This window comes from Podarcis cretensis (assembly GCF_951804945.1).
Source record: "Podarcis cretensis genome assembly, chromosome: 4".
Classification (NCBI taxonomy): Eukaryota; Metazoa; Chordata; class Lepidosauria; order Squamata; family Lacertidae; genus Podarcis; species Podarcis cretensis.
The window spans coordinates 21,010,449-21,034,091 of NC_137173.1; the positions used below are offsets into that span (position 1 = coordinate 21,010,449).

The following is a 23,643-nucleotide window of genomic DNA, read 5'->3' on the forward strand; positions in this document are numbered from 1 at the left end:
ATGATGATGATATTCCCAGAAGACACTAAATGTAATCAGGACTGGCCCTAGCATTAGGCAGAATAAGGCAGTGCTTCAGGTAGCAGATTGTTGGTGTTATGAAAGGGCAGTATTTTTTTTTTCAATTTTCTTATTATTAATAAATTAAAGTCACACCCAGAAAGAGGGTGAGGAAGTTGTAATAAGTATTTTGTGAATTGCCCTGTTATTGTCAGATGCAGGGCAATATGCAGATTTATAATAATAATAATTTATTATTTATACCCCGCCCATCTGGCTGGGCTTCCCCAGCCACTCGGCTTCCAAAAAAAAAAAAAAAAAAAATTAAAATACTGTAATACATTAAAAGCTTCCCTAAACAGGGCTGCCTTCAGATGTTTTCTAAAAGTCTGGTAGTTGTTGCTCTCTTTGACATCTGGTGGGAGGGCGTTCTACAGGGCGGGTGCCACTACCGAGAAGGCCCTCTGCCTGGTTCCCTGTAACTTGGCTTCTCACAGAAGGCCCTTGGCACTAGACCTCAGTGTCCGGGTAGAACAATGGGGGTGGAGACGCTCCTTCAGATATACTGGACCAAGGCCGTTTAGGGCTTTAAAGGTCAGCACCAACAAGTTGAATTGTGCTCGGAAACGTACTGGGAGCCAATGTAGGTCTTTCAAGACCGGTGTTATATGGTCTCGGCGGCCACTCCCAGTCTATATAATAACTATAATTTTCTGGCAGATGACTTGAGAATTGTGTATCTTGACTGGGAGGGTTGGCTGGAGGCGCCATTTTCTGCTCTGCCTCAGGCAGCAAAATGTCTTTGGCTGGTCTGATTGGAATCATGCGGATTACTGCAACCAATCCTATTTGACCAAACAACATAATCTAAATGAAAAAGTGAACATTGTTTTTTAAAAGAATGCTGGAAATAGCTGGAAATCGGTACTCTTTTTTTTTTTTTCTTCAGCACAGCTGAAAAGGATCCCACATCTTCATAAATGAGACTCTCCCATTGGTGTTTATGGCGAGTCATGTTGACCAGTCCTTGAGCCTGACTGTGCACTCCAGCTGAGGGCTGGCCAGGAAATACAAAGGGGGAATAGGGTCCCATTATGCCATATGGGTGCCTGGGATCTGCATGAGAAAGAGACTAATTCCAGGAAAGGAAAGAATGCCAGCTATTGTGCACATATGTTAAATCGTGTCAATGTGTATTAATGAATCGGAACCACCTCCTTCAAAAGCTAGAGTTTATTTTTAATTGACCATAAGAGGCAAAATATTGTGTGTGCTAAACTGTCAAAAGGTCGGTTTAGAAAAGGCAGCATTTTAGGGATATAACACCAACAAAAACAACAATACATATATAAATCACACCTCAAAAAAGCAGAGTCTTATCTTAAAGAATACAGTGATTTCCGCTCTTTTCTTTCTGAAAAGCAATCTTCCCAAGTAGCAGAGTCACTTCGAAAGCATGGGTCTATTTCATGATTCTTTGAAAGTAATATTTGTGCAATGGATTTGATACTGTTTGAACGAAATGAAAACGAGAGGTCTGGCTCACAACCTCCATACAAATGCTGCAATCGAATGTCCTTTTGGGCAGCTCACAATCATTCTGATTAAGTGTGTACAGGGGAACTTCCTAGTGAATTGTGTCCAGAGAAATTGTATCAAATATAATGGGGGGGGGAGAAGAGGAGAATGGGGAAAAGAAAAGAACAGCAATATGGCCTGCTTATAATTCCTTGCAATAAATACATGTGAGTTCTGTTTGCTTACCTCCTTTGTTATTGCCTTAGCATCAACCCTGCCATTGTTTTTTGACAGTTCATACCTCAAAACCAGTTGTGTCAGCTCACTGGAGAGGAGGGGAACACCTACATGTTGAGCAAGCTACACCTGGAGTCAGGGACTGGCTGGGCTAAGAGGAATGGTGGAAGGCACCAGCTGGGCGACCCCCAAGGGAAACCCCAGAGGTGCCAGGGGATTGGTGGTGGGGCATTGAGGAGAGGGATCTTCTTCAGAGGAAGAAGACTGGGAGGAAGTGATGGATGCTGAAGGGGCAGCAGAGTTTAGTGAGCAGTGAGAGCTTGTGACAGGGAGCAGTTCAGTGTCTGAGTAGAGGAGGGAGGTTAAGAGACTGCTGAAGAATCCCAGGAGTCTCCCCCTCCTGCTATGACAAGCTCCCCTTTCCCTGGTCTCAAAGAACATGCAGAATAATGAAGAGAGCAGAAGAGAGGCCAGAGGTGCACAGACACCGTTTGAGACTGTTGGAAAACATCCGGGAGAGGGGAAGCCTGGAAACTGTGTCATAGGGACAAGACCAACTGAGAAGTGTTGCCGAGTTGGGTGTTGTTTCCTTAAAGAGTTGACTGACAACAGAGCTCTGTTTCTTTTGTGATTACTTGTATCTGACTCCACTCCCGACACCTGGTGTGCTGACCTAGCCTTTGGGATGTTTAGATTTTGTAGACGTTGCACATGAACACATTTGCATGGTCCACTCTACACGAGCATCATGTTCTTTGCTAGCTCAGAGGACATGAAAGGTGGTGTCAAGGGACAGGAGCTGGCAGAGCCAACCTGGTTCATTTTGTGAATATTATTGATTGATTGATAAATTTATCCATTTGATTGTTAAAAAAAACCCAACCCACCTTCAAAGCAGAATATGACTTTTGCTAATTCAGGTTATCAGGACTGTTCACAAGGAAGGTCCAAATCAAGGCAGGAGCAAATCTCAGGCTCATGTAACCTTCCAGTTTTTGTAGTTCAGCAATGGTGAGAAATGAATTGCAATTCAAAACATCTGGTGGCCACCAGATTGGGGAAGGCTGTGGTAGATCCTATGACTGAGCTCACATGCACTGTCACACAAACACACATATCCCAATGCATGAAATTCACCCTTGTGAACAGCCAACCACATGCCTGAAGCAAAGAGTCAAGTTTCAATGAAAAAGTCAAACTAAATGGAACTCTAACCTCATGAAAAACATGCAGTTGCCCTACATGGACAACGCTATAGTTAATAGTGTCCACTAAGGCTTATAAACACACATATATTTCACATTCTAGTTTCTCGGTATTAACATGGAATTCTAGGAAGTTTTGCCCAAGTGAAGAATTGTGAAGAACCTTTTTCAAAATAAGTAATAAAGCTGAGAATCTTTGGCTTCAAAGCTGCTCACTGAGTATAGGAGCATAATGAATTAAGCATCTTAAAGAGGCATCCTGGGGGAAAAATACACCCAAGTTGAATAAAAGAAGACCAAGAAATCCCACAAGCCATGTTTGGCTTCCCACGAGTTCCCCCAGAATGTTAAGTGGCAACTCACTCAGTATTTAAACTGTATTCCAAGAAGGCTTTGATAGAGATATAAAAACAGGGAGCAGATAATGCATTCAACTTGATAAAAGAAACCAATCTAGAGGACAGAGATAATTTTAGAACTCTACCACTGATATAATCAGCAGAACAGGGGCGGTTTAAAAGTTCACAATATTACCTGATAACAAGCCAATTTCAGTTTAATGCAGGAAATGCTATTGTAAAACCATTCCTTTCGTCCTTAGAGACAGGCACGAAAAAGCAACCCATAAAAATGAAGTGCAGCTTCAGACTGCTGTTAAGTATAAATTCTTGTCTGTGAAATCTTCCACCCTATTTTCCCCATTATATCCACAACCAAGAGTTCATTGCCTTGAACTCCTAAGCTGGCCTACATTTTGCACTGGACAAGTCGCATTGGGTGGGTGGGTGAAATCAAATCAAAAACATGATTGGAAAGGATCCTCTTCCATACCTTAATCAAAGAACTTTCTCATAAGTTCAAAAGCACATTCTCATAATATGTTCAAAAGCTGGCTATGGAAGTAGCCTTTAAAAGTATGTTATTTTGCCAGGAGGCAGGCAGTAAATGCATATCTATATTCTGTGAAAATAATAAGCATTCAGTATTACTCAGCAAGAATCAGGTGAGGCTCAAGGCATTAATATGCCTCACCAAAAATTCAATCCCATGATCTTTTTTTTTAAGTGCCAAAAGTTCAAACTTGGCTATGGAAGCTATTAGATGCAGTTAACACTATAGTATATAATGAGAAAAGTATGGCATTTTATATGCAACTAAAAGAATACAGACAAGGTAGAACTCAACTCTTGCCCACTGAATACGTACATATGCAGGAAGAGCTGGTTTAGTGTAGTAGCTAAGATACTGAAGATCCCCAGTTTGAATCTCACCTCTGACATTAACTCAAGCCCTAAGTACACTATAGACTTAAAGCAGTAGCATGCCACCTTAAACAGACCTGGCTTTCCACAAAGAATTATGGGAACTGTAGTTTGCTAGGGATGCTGAGAGTTGTTAGGAGGCATCTGGTTGGCCATTGTGAGAACAGAATGTGGACTAGATGGGCCATTTGTTTGCTCCAGCAGGATCTTCCTATGTTCTTATGTGTGTTCTTAGGTAACGGTAATGGTAAAGGTAAAGGGACCCCTGACATTTAAGTCCAGTCACGAACGATTCTTGGGTTGTGGCGCTCATCTCGCTTTACTGGTCGAGGGAGCCAGCGTTTGTCCACAGACAGTTTTTCCGGGTCATGTAGCCAGCATGACTAAGCCGCTTCTGGCGAAACCAGAGCAGCGCACGGAAACGCCGTTTACCTTCCCGTTGGAGCGGTACCTATTTATCTACTTGCACTTTGATGTGCTTTCGAACTGCTAGCTTGGGAGGAGCAGGGATCAAGCAACGGGAGCTCACTCTGTTGCGGTACCTATTTATCTACTTGCGCTGGTGTGCTTTCGAACTGCTAGGTGGACAGGAGCTGGGACTAAGCAATGGGAGCTCACCCCATCACGGGGATTCAAACTGCCGACCTTCTGTTCGGTAAGTCCTAGGCTCAGTGGTTTAGACCACAGCGCCACCCACGTCCCTTTAATGTGTGTTCTTAGGGGAAACCTATCCCCCTCCCAGAGAATCCAGTTCCCAGAGCCCCTGCAAACAGAGACTGACTGTTAAACCAGCCCAGGAATTGGAGCTCTGGAAGGGGAATTGGGGCCCTTTGCAAAGCTCAACACCTTTAACAAAATACAGTTCCCATGTTTCTTTGTGGGATGCTATGACTGTTTAAAGTGGTATGATAGTGCTTTTAATGTATAGTGCAGATGGGCCCTCACTTAAATGGCCTTAGTCAAACCACTAAGTGGTTTCTCAGTCTCAGCCTCACCCCCATTTTCAATATGGGGGATAATAATATTGATTTGCCTTACAAAAGTATAACAACCTCATGGGGTTGTTGAATAAATTGCTGCTATATAATGTATGTGAAGCACTTTGAACACTAAAAAACAAAAACACTATACAAATGATACATATTATTATTAAGGACCATTCTAAGGTGCTCCACTTTAAACACAGGTGCAGATTAGGGATGAGATGAAGTGGTGAAGAAGGGAAGTTATTTTGCTTTTCCACCCAACCAGGTGAGAATTCTGCATGGAAAAGAGGAACCTATCTTGATACATGCATTCCTCATTGTTAAGGCTATTTGTGTGCTATTGTCTTTTGACGAAGAATTGTGCTCATGACCTCTGTCTAGGTCTACAAATGCATGTGGATTGTGGGATGGGAAGGAATATTCTAGAACCAAATAGAAACAGCTGAAGATTCCCAAACTTTCTTCAGAAACACCATGGAGGATTCCACTAAGCACCACCTTAAGGAGAATAAGTGCGGTTCCTGACAATGCAGAAACCATTCATCCCTACACTAAATGCAACTTACATGTCACACTGGTGGATGTTAGTCCAATCAAAAATAGACGTCATGCATTGCATACGATTCTGTTCATCATAGTCTTTTAGGGAATCTGAACCTGTATTTTGAAGGGATAACGGGGAGCTCTTCAACATAATCCAGAATACTTTATGAGCAAGCAGAAGGCTATGCAGAGGCCGCAGCAATTGCTTACTCTGCTTCTGGCAATGGATATATCAAGGCATGCAAAATAATGGGCATGGATATGTATCTTACATTGGTGGATGTGGTCTCTTGCTCCCCCATACAGCACTAATGTTCTGTAACGTATATCCATTACGTCAGATCCATGTGTGGGTAACTGTTTCTTCACGGTGTACATATGCTGGACTGGGTGAATATTTATAAACTGGGATTAGCTATTTGGAATACATGTAGGCCCATAAGATTTTTCCTTATTTACATTTTAAGTGTGCTTAAGTCAATAGGCTGTGTGCGCAAAGGGCTGTGTGCAGCAGCATATGAATACCTGCATGCCTACTCACTGTGTAACATGTAGGTTGATTTTTTTTTTTTTTAAGCCAACTAGGAAATTCAGCCAAAGGAATACTGCTATCATGCTCACTGCATGCACTGAAGATTTCAGCTTTTGGCTTCTCTTGTTTTCTACTGCTTAATCCCATATTTGAAGTTGGATACCATAAATCAGTGTTATTAATGATTAGCTGTCGTGGCACTTAGTACTTGGAGTTGAGAGGCTGTAGGCACCTCTACCAGCTACAAGCCAGGCTGTTAGCAAAGTTCAGTGGCCACTGGGCGACCTTCTGCAGACTGCTCCTCCTTCAAGGGAAAGAGGTCCTTTTAATTTGCAAACGGGATGGCATGGTCTCTTTTTATCGAGGTGGCCTTGCACTGCAGACACAATCACAACGCTCATGGTGCTCCAGTTGAATATCGATCAGCGCCATATTGTTCTTGGTTCTGCCCCTCCTCCTGATGTGACCTGCTTCAGGGATGAACCTCAACACCTGGGAAGGAAAGCAGACACTTTGTCAGTGGCACTGGAACACCGGAAGCTGCCTTATGTGCAGTCAGACTATTGGTCCATCTAACTCAGTATTGACTGCCAGTTGCTTTTAGGAAGCAGTTTTCCCCAGCCCTACCTGGAGACTCCGGAGATTGAACCTGGGAGCTTTTGCTTGCAAGGTAGATGCTACATCACTGAGCTACGGTCCTTTCACATTGTGCATGCAAGGCCCTTCCCCAGCCAATGTGGTAGGAAAGGGAATGGGAATTGGCTTGACCAATGTTGTGTTAAGTTATGTATTTGTCAACACATGAATTATGATGCTGGAGGAGACTCTTGAGAGTCCCATGGACTGCAAGAAGATCAAACCTATCCATTCTGAAGGAAATCAGCCCTGAGTGCTCACTGGAAGGACAGAATGTGAAGCTGAGGCTCCAATACTTTGGCCACCTCATGAGAAGAGAAGACTCCCTGGAAAAGACCCTGATGCTGGGAAAGATTGAGGGCACAAGGAGAAGGGGACGAGAGAGGACAAGATGGCTGGACAGTGTTCTCGAAGCTACCAGCATGAGTTTGATCAAGCTGCGGGAGGCAGTGGAAGACAGGAGTGCCTGGCATGCTCTGGTCCATGGGGTCACAAAGAGTCGGACACGACTAAATGACTAAACAACAGCAACTGTGAGCTCTCCATGGTGCTGATAAGCTGCCTTTTTGCCCTGCTACTCTGCTTGTGATCTGGCAGTGCCTTACTGGATTTGACTGAACTTCCAAGCTAGCCTTGCTGTGATTCTCCTCTTCGGGATGTGGCCTCTGTCCTATGAGCACCAGCTGAGTCCCCCATATGACCCTAAGCTGGAAGAACACGGGAGAGCACTCTTCTTGCTTGTGTTGCATCAAAGTGTTAAAACCTTCCTATATAGGAAGGCTATTGACCTTCAGGTGCTGAATTTTATCTTTCGGGGTGTTTTTTTATGATGTCTCTTACTTCAGCTTCCCACCCCCCACCCAATTGTTCTTTCTGTATAATACTGCGGTTTTACTGCATCACTATTTTCCAAGCCACCTTGAAGTATATGATAGGATATAAATCAGGAGTGTGCACCAACCACAACATTTGGTTTATACCCCAGTCTGACTCTTCAGAAACAATCCTATTTGGTCTGAAATGCTTTGGTTGCTACCTGGCTTGGTTCTGGCCTGCAGTCAAATCCCAATATGGAAATTGAACCAATTTAACACTGAGCCAGTGGCAGGCCAGAGAGCAGGGCATATAAAGCAGATCTTAATGCTTGGGAAGGTTCTTGGAGGCAGAGGCAGACCTTCAATATCCTGCCTCTCAGTTGTTTAAGGGTCAATACCAGCACTCTAAATTGCACTCAGAAACAAACTTGTAACCAAAAGTAAATGGTGCAGGATTGTTGTAATACGTACTGACCATATTGCCCCCTGCAGGCAATTGCATAGGACGCCTGTGTACCAGAGCCCTGGAGTTCCCACATATCCAAGGTGATAGGTGCATTGGAGTACACTTGGTGCAATGCATGCAGGGATACATGCTATGTAGCACGGCTGGGGAGCTTTAGGCCCAGAAGCAAAATAGAGCTCTCCAGGCCTCTCTGGCCAGTCCTTGGAACTCTCCCCCAGCAATACTCTTCACCATGCCTCCTTAAATGTTTTTGCCTGGCTAGAAGTTGTCTATGAACTCTGATGATGCCCCTTGCTTGTCTGGATGAAGAATAGAGGTGTGTGTTTATGTGTATGTGTGTAGATGTCCTCAGGTAGAATATACATTGATTGTTGCACCCACTTTTGCATCTGGCACCTCCCAGCGTTAGCCTGTGGGTCCTGACAGGTTGAAGAAGAAGAAGAAGAAGAGGAGGAGGAGGAGGAGGAGTTTGGATTTGATATCCCGCTTTATCACTACCCTAAGGAGTCTCAAAGCAGCTAACAATCTCCTTTTCCCTTCTTCCTCATAACAAACACTCTGTGAAGTGAGTGAGGCTGAGAGACTTCAGAGAAGTGTGACTGGCCCAAGGTCACCCAGCAGCTGCATGTGGAGGAGCGGGGAAGCGAACCCGGTTCACCAGATTACGAGTCCACCACTCTTAACCACTACACCACACTGGCTCTCAAAGATCAAATGTGGCCCTTGGCTTGAAAAAGCTTCTCCACCCTTGCTCTATAGACACCACCTCTTCCACATGCAGCTTTCTGAGTGGAGAAGATGGATCGTGCTCAAGCCCTTTCTCAAAATCTAATTAATGTAAAATGCACTTTGAAATTCACCAGCATTGTTCAGCGAACACGGCCTTTTCGAATGAAAGCACATGCAAAGGGATGAGGATCTGCCCAGCATTTAAGCCAGCAGACCTCCTGACAGTTTAGGGATTTTGTCTTCTCTGTATTTTCCGTTAAGAAACATGAGCACAGTATATGCACTTTGCTGATAATGGGAGAGAAATGAATTGGCAGGCACTTTCCCATCCAACACAGAAATTGGGCGGCTTTACTAAGTGATCAAGGGACTGGTGCTTAACATTTCAATCCAAGCTTCCATCTAATAGTCTTAGGCTCAGGTTTACTCAGCAGACCTGAAAGGATGAAAAAGGCAAGGTCGCCTGCCACAGTCACGGTATATTAAAGGGAACTCTGTGTATTTAAAATAAAAGCTCACATTTGCATGTTGCAGGCACGAGGCTTGCTCAAATATGCAAGCCCACTGAAAGGAAGCTATCTAATATGGAGCCTCTTCTTCAAAAGGGAACACAACTGGGACCTGGATCAAAAAGGTATCCTTCTCACCTCCTAACATGAGTATTCCTGTTCAGGGTTCCAGCCAGCCAGCCAGCCAGCCAGCCAGCCAGGTATCCTCTTTCAGGATACTATAAATTGCTAGAGGCTGATGCAGAATATTGCCTACCCTACCTTCCCAGTTTTTCAGTTTCCTTTTCAATGAACTATCAACATTTCGAGGCTACTGAAGATGCTTAGTTCTCATTTGCCCCCTTAGGCTTTGAAATGTTTTTGTTTACTTCTGTAAACCTCAGAGGTTCACTGAGCAGACTGATACTTTCCTCTTGTTTCCTCCCGTTTCCCACAGGTATCTGGCTGACCAGAGAACAGGAATGCTGGACTAGACTGGCCATTGGCCTGATACAGCAGGCTCTTTTTAGGATCGCCTGTTGTTTTTCAATGGTCCTATCTGAGATGCACTTCTGGTGGCAGTCACAACCTGAGTTTGCTATTAGAGGGATTAGTGAAGCTTGGGCAGATGTTCATAGCATGGAGCGTTGATGTGTTTGTTCGTGAATCCTGTTTGCTGTGCGCATTCCAAGAATGTCATCCCCAACACACATATTCTTTGAACACCCTAGACAAGTACAGTGGTACCTCGGGTTACATACGCTTCAGGTTACATACGCTTCAGGTTACATACACTTCAGGTTACAGACTCCGCTAACCCAGAAATAGTACCTCGGGTTAAGAACTTTGCTTCAGGATGAGAACAGAAATCGTGCTCTGGCGGCATGACGGCAGCAGGAGGCCACATTAGCTAAAGTGGTGCTTCAGGTTAAGAACAGTTTCAGGTTAAGAACGGACCTCCGGAACGAATTAAGTACTTAACCCGAGGTACCACTGTACTTAACCCGAGGTACCACTGTACAGATGTAAGTTTGAACCACCATAATAGCTTTACAAGTGCAAGTCACAGTGAACCCTGGGCTTGCCCACTCTCCCCTCCCCACTGCTCACCTTGAGTGTGGTTTCTGATTTCTTTCTTGAGTATGTGCTAGAGCAGAGCATGGGAGAATGGGATGCACAAGCTTGGGGGGAGGCTAAGGTTGTTTCATATGATATCTGAGTGTACCCCAGATCTGTGCCCTCCATTATGCAGAATCAGAGCCAATTCACCCTTGTTTGACCTCTGTGCAGACAGAGTGTGGCACTCATAGTGCTTCATTGCATCCCTTCTCTTCCTCCCTCCTGAGCTCTCAAGAAAACTTGAGGAAATTTGGGGAAATAGAGAGAAAATTCTTTCCTGACCTCATATGAGGAAAGGGTAGTTCAGGGACTCTGCTATGCAATTGCTTTGAACATTTACATTGGCTTTACCATCCGTAGGACGTTAAGTACGAAGTAAGGATAGGGCTTCACAGAGGAATGGGGAGGAAAAGAAAACTGTGCCGCAGAAAATATTCCTCCCCTCATCCCTTCATATATCAGAGATTGAATCAATCCTGTATACGGAGCCCTGTTAATAATATACTAGATGGAAAATGCAACTGTTGAGCCAGATACAGTATTTATAAGAATGTAAAAGATTATGATGGCCTTATAAAAGTTCTCATAGAATTGACTATATGGGAAAGGCAGGTGAATGTGATGCAGGTCTGAGCTTCCTGCCTTGTAACTTTATTGAAGGGTATCAAGGGGTTGTGTTTGTGACACATTTCCTCAGGTGATAAATGCTCTGGGCTTTTAATGCAACCTGCATCTCACTTCCTGACCTTGTTTGGAATTCAGGTGACTATGGAGTAATCTGGGGTCGCTAAACATGTTTGAGAATGAAAAGGCTGAGTAAAGTCCTCTCTCCTTTTAAGTTGATGATTAATTTATTGGCTTTTAGCCAATCAATATTTTTTAACCTATGCATCTAAAAAAAACAAAAAAAGGAGTGAATTTCTCTTCTAAGAAGGTGGTTCTGGATCAGACCAATAGCCTATCTAGCCTGTCATCCTGTTCTCACAATAACCAACCCAGATGTCTATGCAAGCAGGACCTGAGTGCCACAGAAATCTCCCCTCCTGAGGTTTCCAGCCACTGGCACTCAGAAGCTGTCTGGGGCTGGTGGGAATTAGAGTCTATGACATCTGGACAGACAAACATTCCCATCCCTGTAATGGAGAACTTGATGGTGGGGCACACTTGAAAACCTCTATACAAAAAGTAACAAAAGAAAGTGTTCAGATTAGGCTTCTATTCCAAATTATATCCATGTTGCATTGCATATTTTTACAGTTTTGGATTATGAACTGCCCTAGGAGAAATATTTTTGAAGGGCAGTACACAAATGTCTTATATAAAATATTCTGCGGTATAACATTGAACATTTTGTACATGCAATACATTTGCCCATCTGTATGAAGGCCTCTTAATAAGTTAGCTTTGCATAGGTAATTTTTTTCTATGATAGAGTGTATGGCCACACTATGCATTCAGAGGTGGCACATGTCCCTTGAGAATCGTCCCATTGTGCCTCTTGCTCAGTGTTGGACTTGATCCCAAGAAAGGAAAGGCAGGAATTCCTCTCAGCAGCCCCTCTTGCCCTTGCTGGTACCTTTTTTTAAATAAGAGGAAATGGCTAGATAAATGTGGAACAAAGCTAGGGATGAATGCTTAGCCCTAGGATTCAGAAAAATTCAAGAATTTTGCCTGGGAAGAATATGCTGGACTAACATCACTCTGGTCTTTCATGTACCCAATATAGATTAAACTTCACAGTGCCTATTAATTCTAATATCCAAATCTATGTTCATTGTACGGTTAATTCATCCCTAAAGGATACATTTACATTTACATTTACAAAAGCCAGGTCATTCGAGGCTCAAGCTAGAACATTGTCCTTAATTAATTCCAGTCTGCGAGATAAAAAGAATGGAAGGAATTAATAGCAATTCCTGTGGTGGACTCGGTGAGCAAATTTCCTCTCCTGCACCACACACACACACACACACACACAGTTTTTCTCATCCGGTGGAACTCAGGTATCTCCCCATCATGCCTACCCAGTGGCCAAATAATCTGATATCCTGGACATTTAATATTCACCATAAATTACCACCATTATATTAATATCTGGGTGCTGCATAAGCATCCCCCAAAAGTAGAGCTGCCCTGTTTTCATTTGATCGCACTCAGGATGCAGCTAGTTTACAATGCTGCTAAAAAAAGCCTCCCCTCCACATCCCAGTTCAATCAACCCATATAGAGATGAGCTCTCAGGTGTTTAACTTTCTTAATTAAGAGCATGTGTTATAAATTTTGAAATCTCACCAATAAGATGTTTAGCAAGGAAGGAGAAGAAGCAGGGAGCAGTTGAATTCAGGCCCCTGAATCCCTTCCAGCAGCTGCTTGGTGAGATCGGTATTTTTAGGGTTGCCATATTTCAAAAAGAAAAAATTCCTGAAACCCGCAAAATTGTTGAGCTTTTTTTTTAGAAACCTCTGCCTCATGCCTCTGCCATTTTGATAGGACATATCAGGAATTCTCCTGACGTATGGCAAGCCTAGGGCCATATGAGTTCAACCTGGCTTCTGAATCAGACTGGGGAATAAGGCCTGCAATATCCATTAGGGCAACTTATTTCCACTGAAGGCTGCATTCCCTTGGGGATAATCTGTTGGGAGCCACAAAACAGCAGTGGGTTGGGATAGAGGCAGAAGTATGTGGGGCCACCCCATTGCCTCTCTCTCTACCAGCCCCTCCTCTCTCTCTTTCTGCCCTCCATCTTCTTCACCACCGCCCAGTTGACGTGTAATGATTAATCATAGGTTGGGTTTGTTCTGCTTTGGTTTGCTCCTTAATGTTCACTGTTTTGCATGAAATAAAGGGGTTTTTTTTTAAGGGGGGAGGGAAGAATATAGGGTGTGTTTTTGTCATTGGAGTAGTTTAACACTGAGACCACTTCTCTCCTGTAGATGCTTAATAAATCACCTTCCTGGGTCTTGCACTTTGAACAATCGATATCCTCTGTTGGGAGAAGCTGAAGAGTAGGGAGAGGAAATAATTGAGCTGGAAAATGTTCATTGCCATGCTCCCCCCCCCCATTTCATTAGATTTTGTAGGAATATTTAACTTTATTTAAATGATTGATTGTGTAATCATTTATTAGAAATATTAAAATTACAATCGTACCTTGGATCCTGAACGCCTTGCGAGTCGAATGTTTTGGCTCCCGAATGCTGCAAACCCAGAAGTGTGTGTTCTGGTTTGCCAACGTTCTTTGGAACCCAAACGTCCAATGCGACTTCCGCAGCTTCTGATTGGCTACAGGAGCTTCCTGCAGCCAATCGGAAGCCGCGCCTTGGTTTCCGAACATTTTTGAAGTCAAACGGACTTCCAGAATGGATTCCGTTCGACATCCAAGGTACCACTGTATCATAGCTGTCAACATTTCCCCTTTTTAAAGGGAAATTCCCTTATTCCTTATTCCAAATAGGATTCCTCACAAGAAAAGGGAAAAGTTGACAGCTATACACTGTATGTTTATTTTAGAAATTGTAAAGCAGTAATGATAATTGCTGCAGCACTGTTGTAGTAGATTGCATTAAATACCTTCATATATTCTTGTAAAGAATAATAATAAAAACTAAAATAATAAATTAATAACTAAATAGCGTGACCAAGGAGAAAGTAAACATCTTGCTTTTAAAACACAGATTATCTTAAGCCTAGAAGACTATAGATGTAAGTAAAGACCGATGTACCTCATGATATTTTTTCACCAATTTTCCTGCTGTACACGTGCAAGATTTCCAGTTGTTGAACCCACAGCCACAGTTCCCCCCACAGCGCTGGACAAGAAGGCAGCGTGGAAAGAAAACAACGTTGGTTTGCTTCAGTTCCTCCCTTATGTTGACAGAATAATTTCTTGGAGTGCAGCTGTATCGCTTCACATCGTCATTCAACCTATCCAAGTCAACTGAAATGGAAAAGGAGAGAGAGAGAGAGAGATGGCAAGTGTAAAGAAAACTTAGTTGTTTAATACATTTCTATCCTGTCCTTCCTCATAAGGTCTCGGGGCAGGTGGGGAGGGGGGGGCACAATACAAATTGCAATTCCTAAAATATATAAAGCTCAAAAACCAAAAGGAACAGACGGTACAAACCTTAAAATCACAACATCTATAAAGCTAATAAAATCTTAGAACTGGCAGCATGCTTCCACATGTATAATTCAGTCAGACAGCTTTAAAATAAGAACAGGCCAATTTATGGATGATGAGACCAGCAATGGCTACTAGTCATGAGGGTTATATTCTGCCTCTACTGTTAGAGGCCGTGTGCCTTTGAATACCATTTGCTGGAAATAACATCACGGCACCCAGGTTTTGCTTGCTTCTTATATCAAACAATACTAGCCTGTTCAGCCTGGACACTGATGTCCAGCTCTGAGGGCCTTCTGGCGGTTCCCTCACTGTGAGAAGTGAGGTTACAGGGAACCAAGCAGAGGGCCTTCTCAGTAGTGGCACCCACTCTGTGGAATTCCCTCCCATCAGATGTCAAGGAAATAAACAACTATCTGACTTTTAGAAGACACCTGAAGGTAGTCCTGTTTAGGGAAGTTTTAAATGTTTGATGTTTTATCACTTTATGATGATGTTGATGATGATGTTGGGAGCCACCCAGAGTGGCTGGGGAAACCCAGCCAGATGGGCGGGGAATTAATAATAATAATAATAATAATAATAATAATAATACATTATTATTATTATTACAAATGCTCAAATGTGTTTTTACCTGCTGCCCATAACACAAAAGCCATGCAAAGTGCATTCCAACCATCCCCATTATTGGTATGGATGGATGAATCTGTTCATTTGTGGTTTGTACTTTTACCCATAATATCTGTTTCTGCTTTAAGCAACCCCTTTTTATAAATCTTCTCAAGTGATATTTAAATACATATTTTAATGTATATTTTAATACTCTTTAAATGTGTATTTTTCTCAAAATATGTATCAAAAGGTATGATTTACCTCAAAGAATGTTTCTCAAGGTACATTTTTCTCAAAATAATTATGTAAAGGTGTGATTTCTCCTAATGAACATATTTTAAGGTAAATGTTTTCCAAAATATATATTCAAATAGGCGATGTCTCTCAAAGTACTTATTTAAATGTGCAATTTATCTCAGGATATGCATTTTAATATCTGTTTTATCTCTAAATACATATTTAAATGCATTCATTCAAGATACATATTTTAAAACGGCTGCTAAGAACATTCGTAAAAGTGCAAAATAAACTGTATATAAATTCTGCTTTGTGCATTGTCCAAGAGGTGTGGATCATGTCCTTTCATACTGGAATTATGCAAGGATCAAATTCCTCCATCCATCAAAGGGGGCTGGCTGAAGACATTTTGCTGAGGCGAAGTACAAGATAGCATCCTTCCCAAGATAGCATCCTGACGAAGGCGACTGCACTGGATGGTAGCAGGCCAGCTCCCAGTAGGAAATGGTGGCTTTGGGAATCCTCAAAACCATCATTTCCTGAAGGAATCATGACATTTGTGAACTTCCTAGCAGGCAACGATGGTCCTGAGCCTGCAATTGTTGGTTGGGGAACCAAGGCCTTCCTCCATTCACCGAAAAAGTAGGATTGGAGGAGGGTTTGCCTGCAAAGGGTGGGATAGGGAGAGAACTAGCAAACAGAGAGAGGGGTTGGGAGCCAGTGGCCCTCCAAATGTTGTTGAACCAAAACTTCCATCATCCCACGATGGCTAGAACTGATGGGAGTTGAAATCCAATGGGGACCCTGACCCAATTAGGATTCCTAGATGTGTGGAGATGTGTGTATGTTGCTTGCACTTCATTGGTTCACTGCATATTTTATTTCACCATATTTTATTTGCCAAATAAAATATGGAACTGCATATTCCCTCTGCAATTGCACTGTGTGTTACTGGCATCCAGTACAGAATACAGTATCCCAAGGAATTCTGTTTTTGTCCTTAAAAATTAAAAACACATACCAATTTCTATACCATAAGGCTACAAGATAGCCTTAAAGGTATGGAGGCAATTCCTAGTGGATTTTCATAAACATGCTGTTTGAGGGGATGTGCATGGGTGGTGGAAGGAAGGAAGCTAAATAGGATTTGCAGCAGTCTAGGCATGACATTACAACATGTATCAATTCCCTATGCATATCTCACTATGAACATTCACCCCTGTTTTCCCCAAAGTGCCAAAATCTCTACAAAGAAGTATGTATTGCTCGAGATCTAACCACAAAATCAATGGGAGTTACCAGTGCACTCAAGCACTGAAAGCAAAGTCACCCTAGTGTACATAGCAAACAGTGAGGAGAATAGAAAGCTATTGATTTCTTCTCCCAAACAGATGAAACTTAGTGCTCTGTTGTTATTTTTCAGAGCTACTGCCTCTCAGGTCTGACCCTTCAAGCTAATCCCACTTAAAAGGAAGAACAGTGCTTTCCAAACAGCTTCCCCCAAGTTTTTCCCCTAAGTGTGGCCATATCTCCTCTCTCCATTGCGGTCACCAAAACACTCCCAATGTCAGCCATCATTGCTATCTGCTTACCCAGATCAAAACAGATTCAGAAGCACCCAGTATCATCACCACCTTGTCTGGATCCAGCACCTGTCCACTCAATCTCAAGCACTAGGCTTCAACCCAGAGGAGGGGACCCATAGCCCTCCAGTTTTTGTTGGACTACAACTCCCATCACTTCTGTCCATTGATGATGCTGGCTGGGGCTGATGGGAGTTAGAGCCCAACAACATTTGGAGGGCCATAGGTTTCTCTTCTCTCCCTTTCCCTTCCAGTTTTATTTCTCTCCTGTGGAGAAACCTTTGGAAAGCATGGAATTGGAAAATCAGGGCCCATGATTCAATGAGATGAGAGTTTACTCACCAGTCATAGAAACAAAACTGCAGCCGTAGATTCCAAGCAGTGCTGTGGTGTCAAGAAAGCTGTTTTTAACAGTTTAACTAAAATGAGTTTACTAAGAGTAAATGACTCATAGAATCATAGAACTGTAGAATTGTGCAGGACCTTGAGGCTCATATACCTGTAGTTCAACCCCCCGCAATGCAGGAATCTCAACTAAAGCATCCATGACACATGGCCATCCAACCTCTGCTTAAAAACCTCCAAGGAAAGAGAGTCCACCATCTTCTGAGGGAGTCTGTTCCACTGTCGAACCACTCTTACTTTCAGAAAGTTCTTCCTGAAGCTTAGTCAGAACCTCCTGTCTTGTAACTTGAATCCATTGGTTTGGGTCCTTCTATCGAGTGTGGGAATGTTCAGGGTGGCAGGAGAAGATATATTGTTTATTGCTTATTGGAGTCAATTTGATTCCCTCCCCTTCTTTCTTTTTCCTTTCTCCTCCTGCGATGAGGCTGCATTTTAATGTTTTAATGTTGTATTTTAATCTTGTTTTTAAGTTGTATTCATTCAACTTGTTTTTATTATTGCTTGTTAGCCACCCTGAGCCCGGCCTTGGCTGGGGAGGGCGGGGTATAAATAAAATTTGTTATTATTTTTTATTATTAATATCCTTCCTAACTTGCACTAGCAAGTTCCTTTACTTAGCAGAGTGCATTCCCCTTTACACAGCAGAAAACTTGTTGCAAACTCGTATGAGTTTCTTAAGACAATACACAATTCAATCTGGCTTGTTCAGATTGAAAGGTGTTTTAATATTTTCCTGGTAAGACCCCTTGAATCCCCCCTAAAAGAATAAAGGCACCACAGTCTTATTCATAAGTAACAAAAAGCAAGTTTACTCACAATCAGGCAGAGCACAGTGTGATCCCTGAAGGCAGGCTTTAGGCTTAAAGTTTCAAACATATACAAACAGGTCTACTCCATAAGAGAGATTTACCTAGTGTCTGCAGGCTAGCAGTCCAGCAGTTCACAGGACAAAAGGAAGATGGAAAAGTGAGAGAGTGGCAGCATGCCTTGTCCTTTTATCAGGTCTGGATAGGTCACGCCCACCCACTAGTCACATGCAAGGAAGGGTGCTCCAGGCCAGGAGGAACAGGAAGTTTCGACTGGCTGGACCAACATCCCCTTGCATGTCCACTCTAGGAAAACAAGGAATGTTGTATTTGACTGCTCCCAGTAGATTACATCCCACATCTAGAGCAAATCACAATGTGTTCTTTTTAGGATACTCCCCCCCCCCTTTGTGCCAGCTGGAAAAGTGTGTGTGTGTGTGTGTGTTCATGCATGTGCAGTGTCCTTCAGTTGGACCGTAAATTCAAGATGAAGTGTCTCTGACACAAAGATTGCTTCTTAAAGTGAAAGTTCAAGAGGGCTGGGATTGTCAGTGGAATTATAACCAGTCACATGAAGCGAGGGCTGTGGCTCATACAAGCTGGCATGCCAATTACCTCAAAAGAGGAAGGTCAAGTAGTCTAAGCACGATGAAATTACTGCTGTCATAAAGGGGTGCATCTCTGCTGAAATCAATGGAATCGAGCCAGTGATGAATCTGCCTTTGCACAACTCTTCTGACAATTTAATTTTTTTTAAAGAAAGGATTTATGCCACAGAGCTGTCTCTGCGTGTGACCTGCAACAGCTTACCTCACAGTAACGGGGTGTGCACATGTGTGTCCTTTTTGCTATTATTATGGGCTGCTTCACACATTGCACACCCACATGAGAAGTACCACCTCTCTGGCTACATACTCACATGCAAATGTGAGTGAGCAGCTTTCTAGTTTAATGGGTAGTTATTCCACAGCCATAACATTCTTGGATCTAGAGAATGAAATGCTTTGTTTCTCATTTTCTCCCTCTAAACTTTATTCCATAGCTTTTGTACTTTCCTTTGCAGTTTCAAAAAATATGATGGATTTTTTATGTAATGCATATGTGTTTCTCTGGCTGCACCCAGATTGTTGCTTGATAGCTTGAAAAGAGGAATAGAGAAATTCCTGAAGGATACGGTCATCAGTGATAACTTGCCATAATGTCTACCTTCACTTTTGGTGGCAATATGCTTCTGAATGCTGGTTGATGGGAATCATGGGCAGGAAGAGGTCTGCTGATGATTGTGTACTTCCTGTGGACAACCGGCTAGATAATGTGAGAACAGGATGCTGGACTAGATGGGCCTGTGGTCAGATCCAGCACAGCTCATCACATACCCTTATGTTCTTTCTCCGAAAAGCAACTTTCTTTCAAAATGTACAGCTACAGGGGAATGTTGGGTATTGTCTTGGGTGTTCACATGTTACACTGAACACAGGTGCAAGCTGCCTTTACACATGTACAAGTGTGAAAGGATATACACTTGTTGATTTGCAAAGGTCATCTATTGTGTACAGGCCTCTCCCTACTTGCACATGTTCTACTCGCGCATGACAACGCATATGCGTGACACCAGGAAATAAATAAATCAATAGAATCATACCAGGAAATGGTGGGAAAGAGCTGTAGAGTCCTCGTGTCTCATGAGGAGACTCTCCCTGGAGCCCTAAGAGGATGTGAGTGCAGGTGGAGGAAGCTCCCAAGAGATCTGAGGCGCAGTGGGACTTTGTCTAGGCTGCTCAGCCTCCCTGCCCAACAGCTGTTGTGTGGGGCAGTGCAGCAGCAGCAGTCACTTTCCCACAGAGTCTCCAGCCTCCAGTCAACACCAGAGCTTCAACTCTAGTTGAAGAGAGAGTTGTGTGAAGAGAGAGCGGGAGAGAGTGTGGGAAATAGGAATTGGAGGCTTTTAAGAGAGTGCGTCCCACTTTGTGAGATTTCCCTTATGTGTGCGGGGGCGTCACATGGCCACTCCTGATAAGTGTGTGGGGGACACACCTGTACACAGGTATACTGATTCTACACTCGTTGAATGCTACATGTGAATGACTGCAAGAACATAGCTCAACTATTGTTTATACAGGTACACAGACTCTACATTTGTTGAATGTTCCAATACTTAGTTCATGCATGTGATGCTGTGGTACAACGAACCTGGTTAAGTGGTTCTGCACAGGCTAAATGTGCACCTATGAACTTGCCCCAGAACCCAGTGCAACACAAAGGAGTTGCTCAACAGATATGCTGTAATGGAATGTGTTTGCCAAAGGAGGAACATTTGAAAACAACAGCCTTGGAGTGATGATTAACCATTGTTCAAAGGGGTCTTTTCAGAACCCAGAATGCGCATTTGCCATGAGCGAGCACGTGTGTGATATCTGTATTCAGCAGTCAATGCATTCTGAATTTACTGGCAGATGGCCCAGAACCCTTCAAAGAGGAGTACATGGAGGATTACAGTTATTTACTGGCGTCTCCTTCCAAACCCTAGAGATACGAGATTCCACTGTTCAATTTTTGTTTAAAGTCTTGACAAATACTTTTCATTAATGATAGATGGATGGGATTGGTAAGGACACAGGGAATTCACATGAAATGTGAATGTTCAGTGTGCATTCCACGTACTTTGGAAAGACTCCAAGGTGCAATGTCCCTGTACTTTCACCTTTTTTTACTCCAACCCCCATAAAAAATCAAATCCGAATGCAGACAGCAACCTCTGTTTAGCTTATAAACCCATCATAGCAGGCTGATGTTAATTCAAGAATGTCCCACCTGATTAATTTATCTTCTGCAGCTGTTACCTACTATTGTGTGAGTTTTACATACTATGGCATAACATAATGTACAGAGCAGAAATGTGGCCATTAAGGCCAAATCAATCCCTGTGAGTACAATTGCATCCTCCTGATTTCATTGGAAGTTTAATCACACTTAACTCTCTTTGGTCTGAGAACATCTCTTTGAACATTATGGTTCCTACATGCGTTTCTCCTCAATTTACTATTCAATACATGGAGATTCATACTTGAAAGTGTAAAGTGACCCCATTGGGAAGTGGTGCATTGGAGGCGATTCGAAAAGCACCCAGTATGCTTCATTCACACATGCATGTTCATCCCTTCCTAATTACAGTGTCTCATGGTGACTTGCCTATGGGAACTTGTCCTACTAGCTGATAGAGGCTAGGCCCATACTCTCCAACATTTCTCTGATGAAAATAGGGACATCCTGTTCCATTATAATTTTTATTATTATTTATACCCCACCCATCTGACGGGGTTGTTCCAGTCACCCTGGGTGGCTTCCAACATATAAAACCCCCCATTAAACATTTAAAAAACTTCCCTATACAGGACTGCCTTCAGATGTCTTCTAAAGATTGTACAGTGGAACCTCTGATTATGAACGCTTCTGGTTATGAACGCCGATAACCCAGAAGTAGCTGCTCCTGGTTGTGAACTTTGTCCCAGGATGCGAAAGGAAATCATGCGCTGGCAGAAGGGGAGGCCCCATTAGCAAAAGCACACCTCAGGTTAAGAACAGTTTGAGGTTAAGAATGGACCTCGAGAATGAATTAAGTTCTTAACCCGAGGTACCATTGTATAGTAACTTATATCCTTGGCTTGGGGGGGGGGGTGTCACATAACTCCATACCTTCCAACACTTCTACAATGAAAATAGGGATGTTCTAAGGAGAAGTGGGACATTCCGGGATCAAATCAGAAACTGGGACAGCTTTTATAAATCCCTGAAAAATAGGGACACTTCGAGGGTCTGTAGGCCTGTACAACTTAAGGGCTATAGACCAATGGTGGTCAAGTATCTACTGTCTTCAGAAACATTTAAAGCAAGATGGAGATGGCAGAGTCCCTTGATCACTTCAGGAGTATCACTTTTCCTCTCCTGGAAGGACAAGCATGGTGAGGAGTTAGTGTTCTCTTTCCTAACAGGTGAAAGCTTTCCAGAGACACTTTATGATCCATACATGTCTGAGACTCCCTCAGGGCCAATCACAGACCACATTAAAGACATGAATGGCCATGAGGGCCATGTTCTACTTCCACTGTCAGAGACATCATGCCTCCTAACACTAGTTGCTGGGAATTGCAGGTGAGTGGGGTGCTGTTTCGCTCATGTCTTGCTTGGGCTTCCTGCAGGTATCAGGGCAGCCACTGTGAGAACAGTTTGCTAGATGGGATGGGCCATTGTTTACAGAGAGTCTATGCAGGTAGGCTCCTACGCAAGCATGATATCCAACACATATATGTCAGGCAATGTGGTCACAATCCTATAGCACATCCATGAACTGAATGTCTCCAAAAGACTTTTGTCAAGATCAGAGTTGTTTGGTGAAACAAAACAAAATATAGGATAACAAGGGGTACCTGCAAGAAAATGCTGCAATCTTGAATTCAGGTTCGCAGCAACTCCACTTCTCTTCTCCCTGATTTTCTGACCCCACAGACTTCACTGACTTATTTTTTCTTTTTGTTTGCTTTCAAAAATCAACTGCTCAGGGAGCTTCTCTATTGAGCCATAGGGAAATCTGATAAATTAGTGAGTGATTCCCAACTGATGCACTTCTTCCAACTGGATGCTACTTAAGAAGAAGGGAAGCGGGTGCATGATGCAGAATCCTGCATTTCATTCAATTACAATTAAAATGCTTAACCACCCGGTCTACATAATGAAAATTGGTGAGATGTTGGCAGCCCATAAAAACCACCTGCTCTGACAGGTGCTGACGCCAGATGTTCTTCCAAGTGCAGTGGATAAAAATGATTATCCCAGTTTTTAATATACAGCGGGACAGTTAACATGGCGGCAGAGGGCAAGAGGAAGGGGAGTTACTACTGGTAATTAAGGACACCTGTGGCTTATATAAAACAACTGGCTTTAAAGTTCAGCCAAAAAACATTTGTCCTCTGGAGAAATGATTATAGGTGTCCAGATTGTGTTTGGTGAGGTGTTCATAGAATTGTAGAGTTGGAAGGGGCCAAGGCCACCTGGTGGTGGCCATCGTTACATCTTATGGAAACAAATTCCATAATTTAAGTATGAGCTGTGTGAAGTACATGCTCCATGCGGCTTTTTAAAGGGAGCACGGCTCTTGGGGGCTTTTGCGGGAGGTGGGGGAAGTGAGAGAGAGCGCGGCTCTGTCCCTTCCCCCACTTCCCACGAAAGCCATGGATAGCTGTGCAAAGCCTCCTCAGGGCAGCGGGATGAAGGCTCCCCGTGCCCTGCGGAGGCTTCGCACGTCTAAGCCAGAAGCTAGAACAGCAAGAGGAAGCGCGGCGCAGCA

At 43.1% G+C, this 23,643-nt stretch overlaps 1 protein-coding gene across 1 annotated transcript in view; it reads right to left on the reverse strand.

The window, feature by feature from the left end:
* Positions 1-1,218: 1,218 nt before the first annotated feature.
* The window catches only part of PDGFD (platelet derived growth factor D), a 147,564-nt gene continuing 125,139 nt past the window's right edge, over positions 1,219-23,643 (reverse strand). The window contains exons 6-7 of the mRNA XM_079974001.1: positions 14,262-14,476; positions 1,219-6,775 (exon numbers count right to left, since the gene is read on the reverse strand). Of these exons, the coding sequence (XP_079830127.1) occupies positions 6,641-6,775; positions 14,262-14,476 (350 nt within the window). The 3' untranslated portion in view covers positions 1,219-6,640. The remainder of the gene's footprint in view (positions 6,776-14,261; positions 14,477-23,643) is intronic.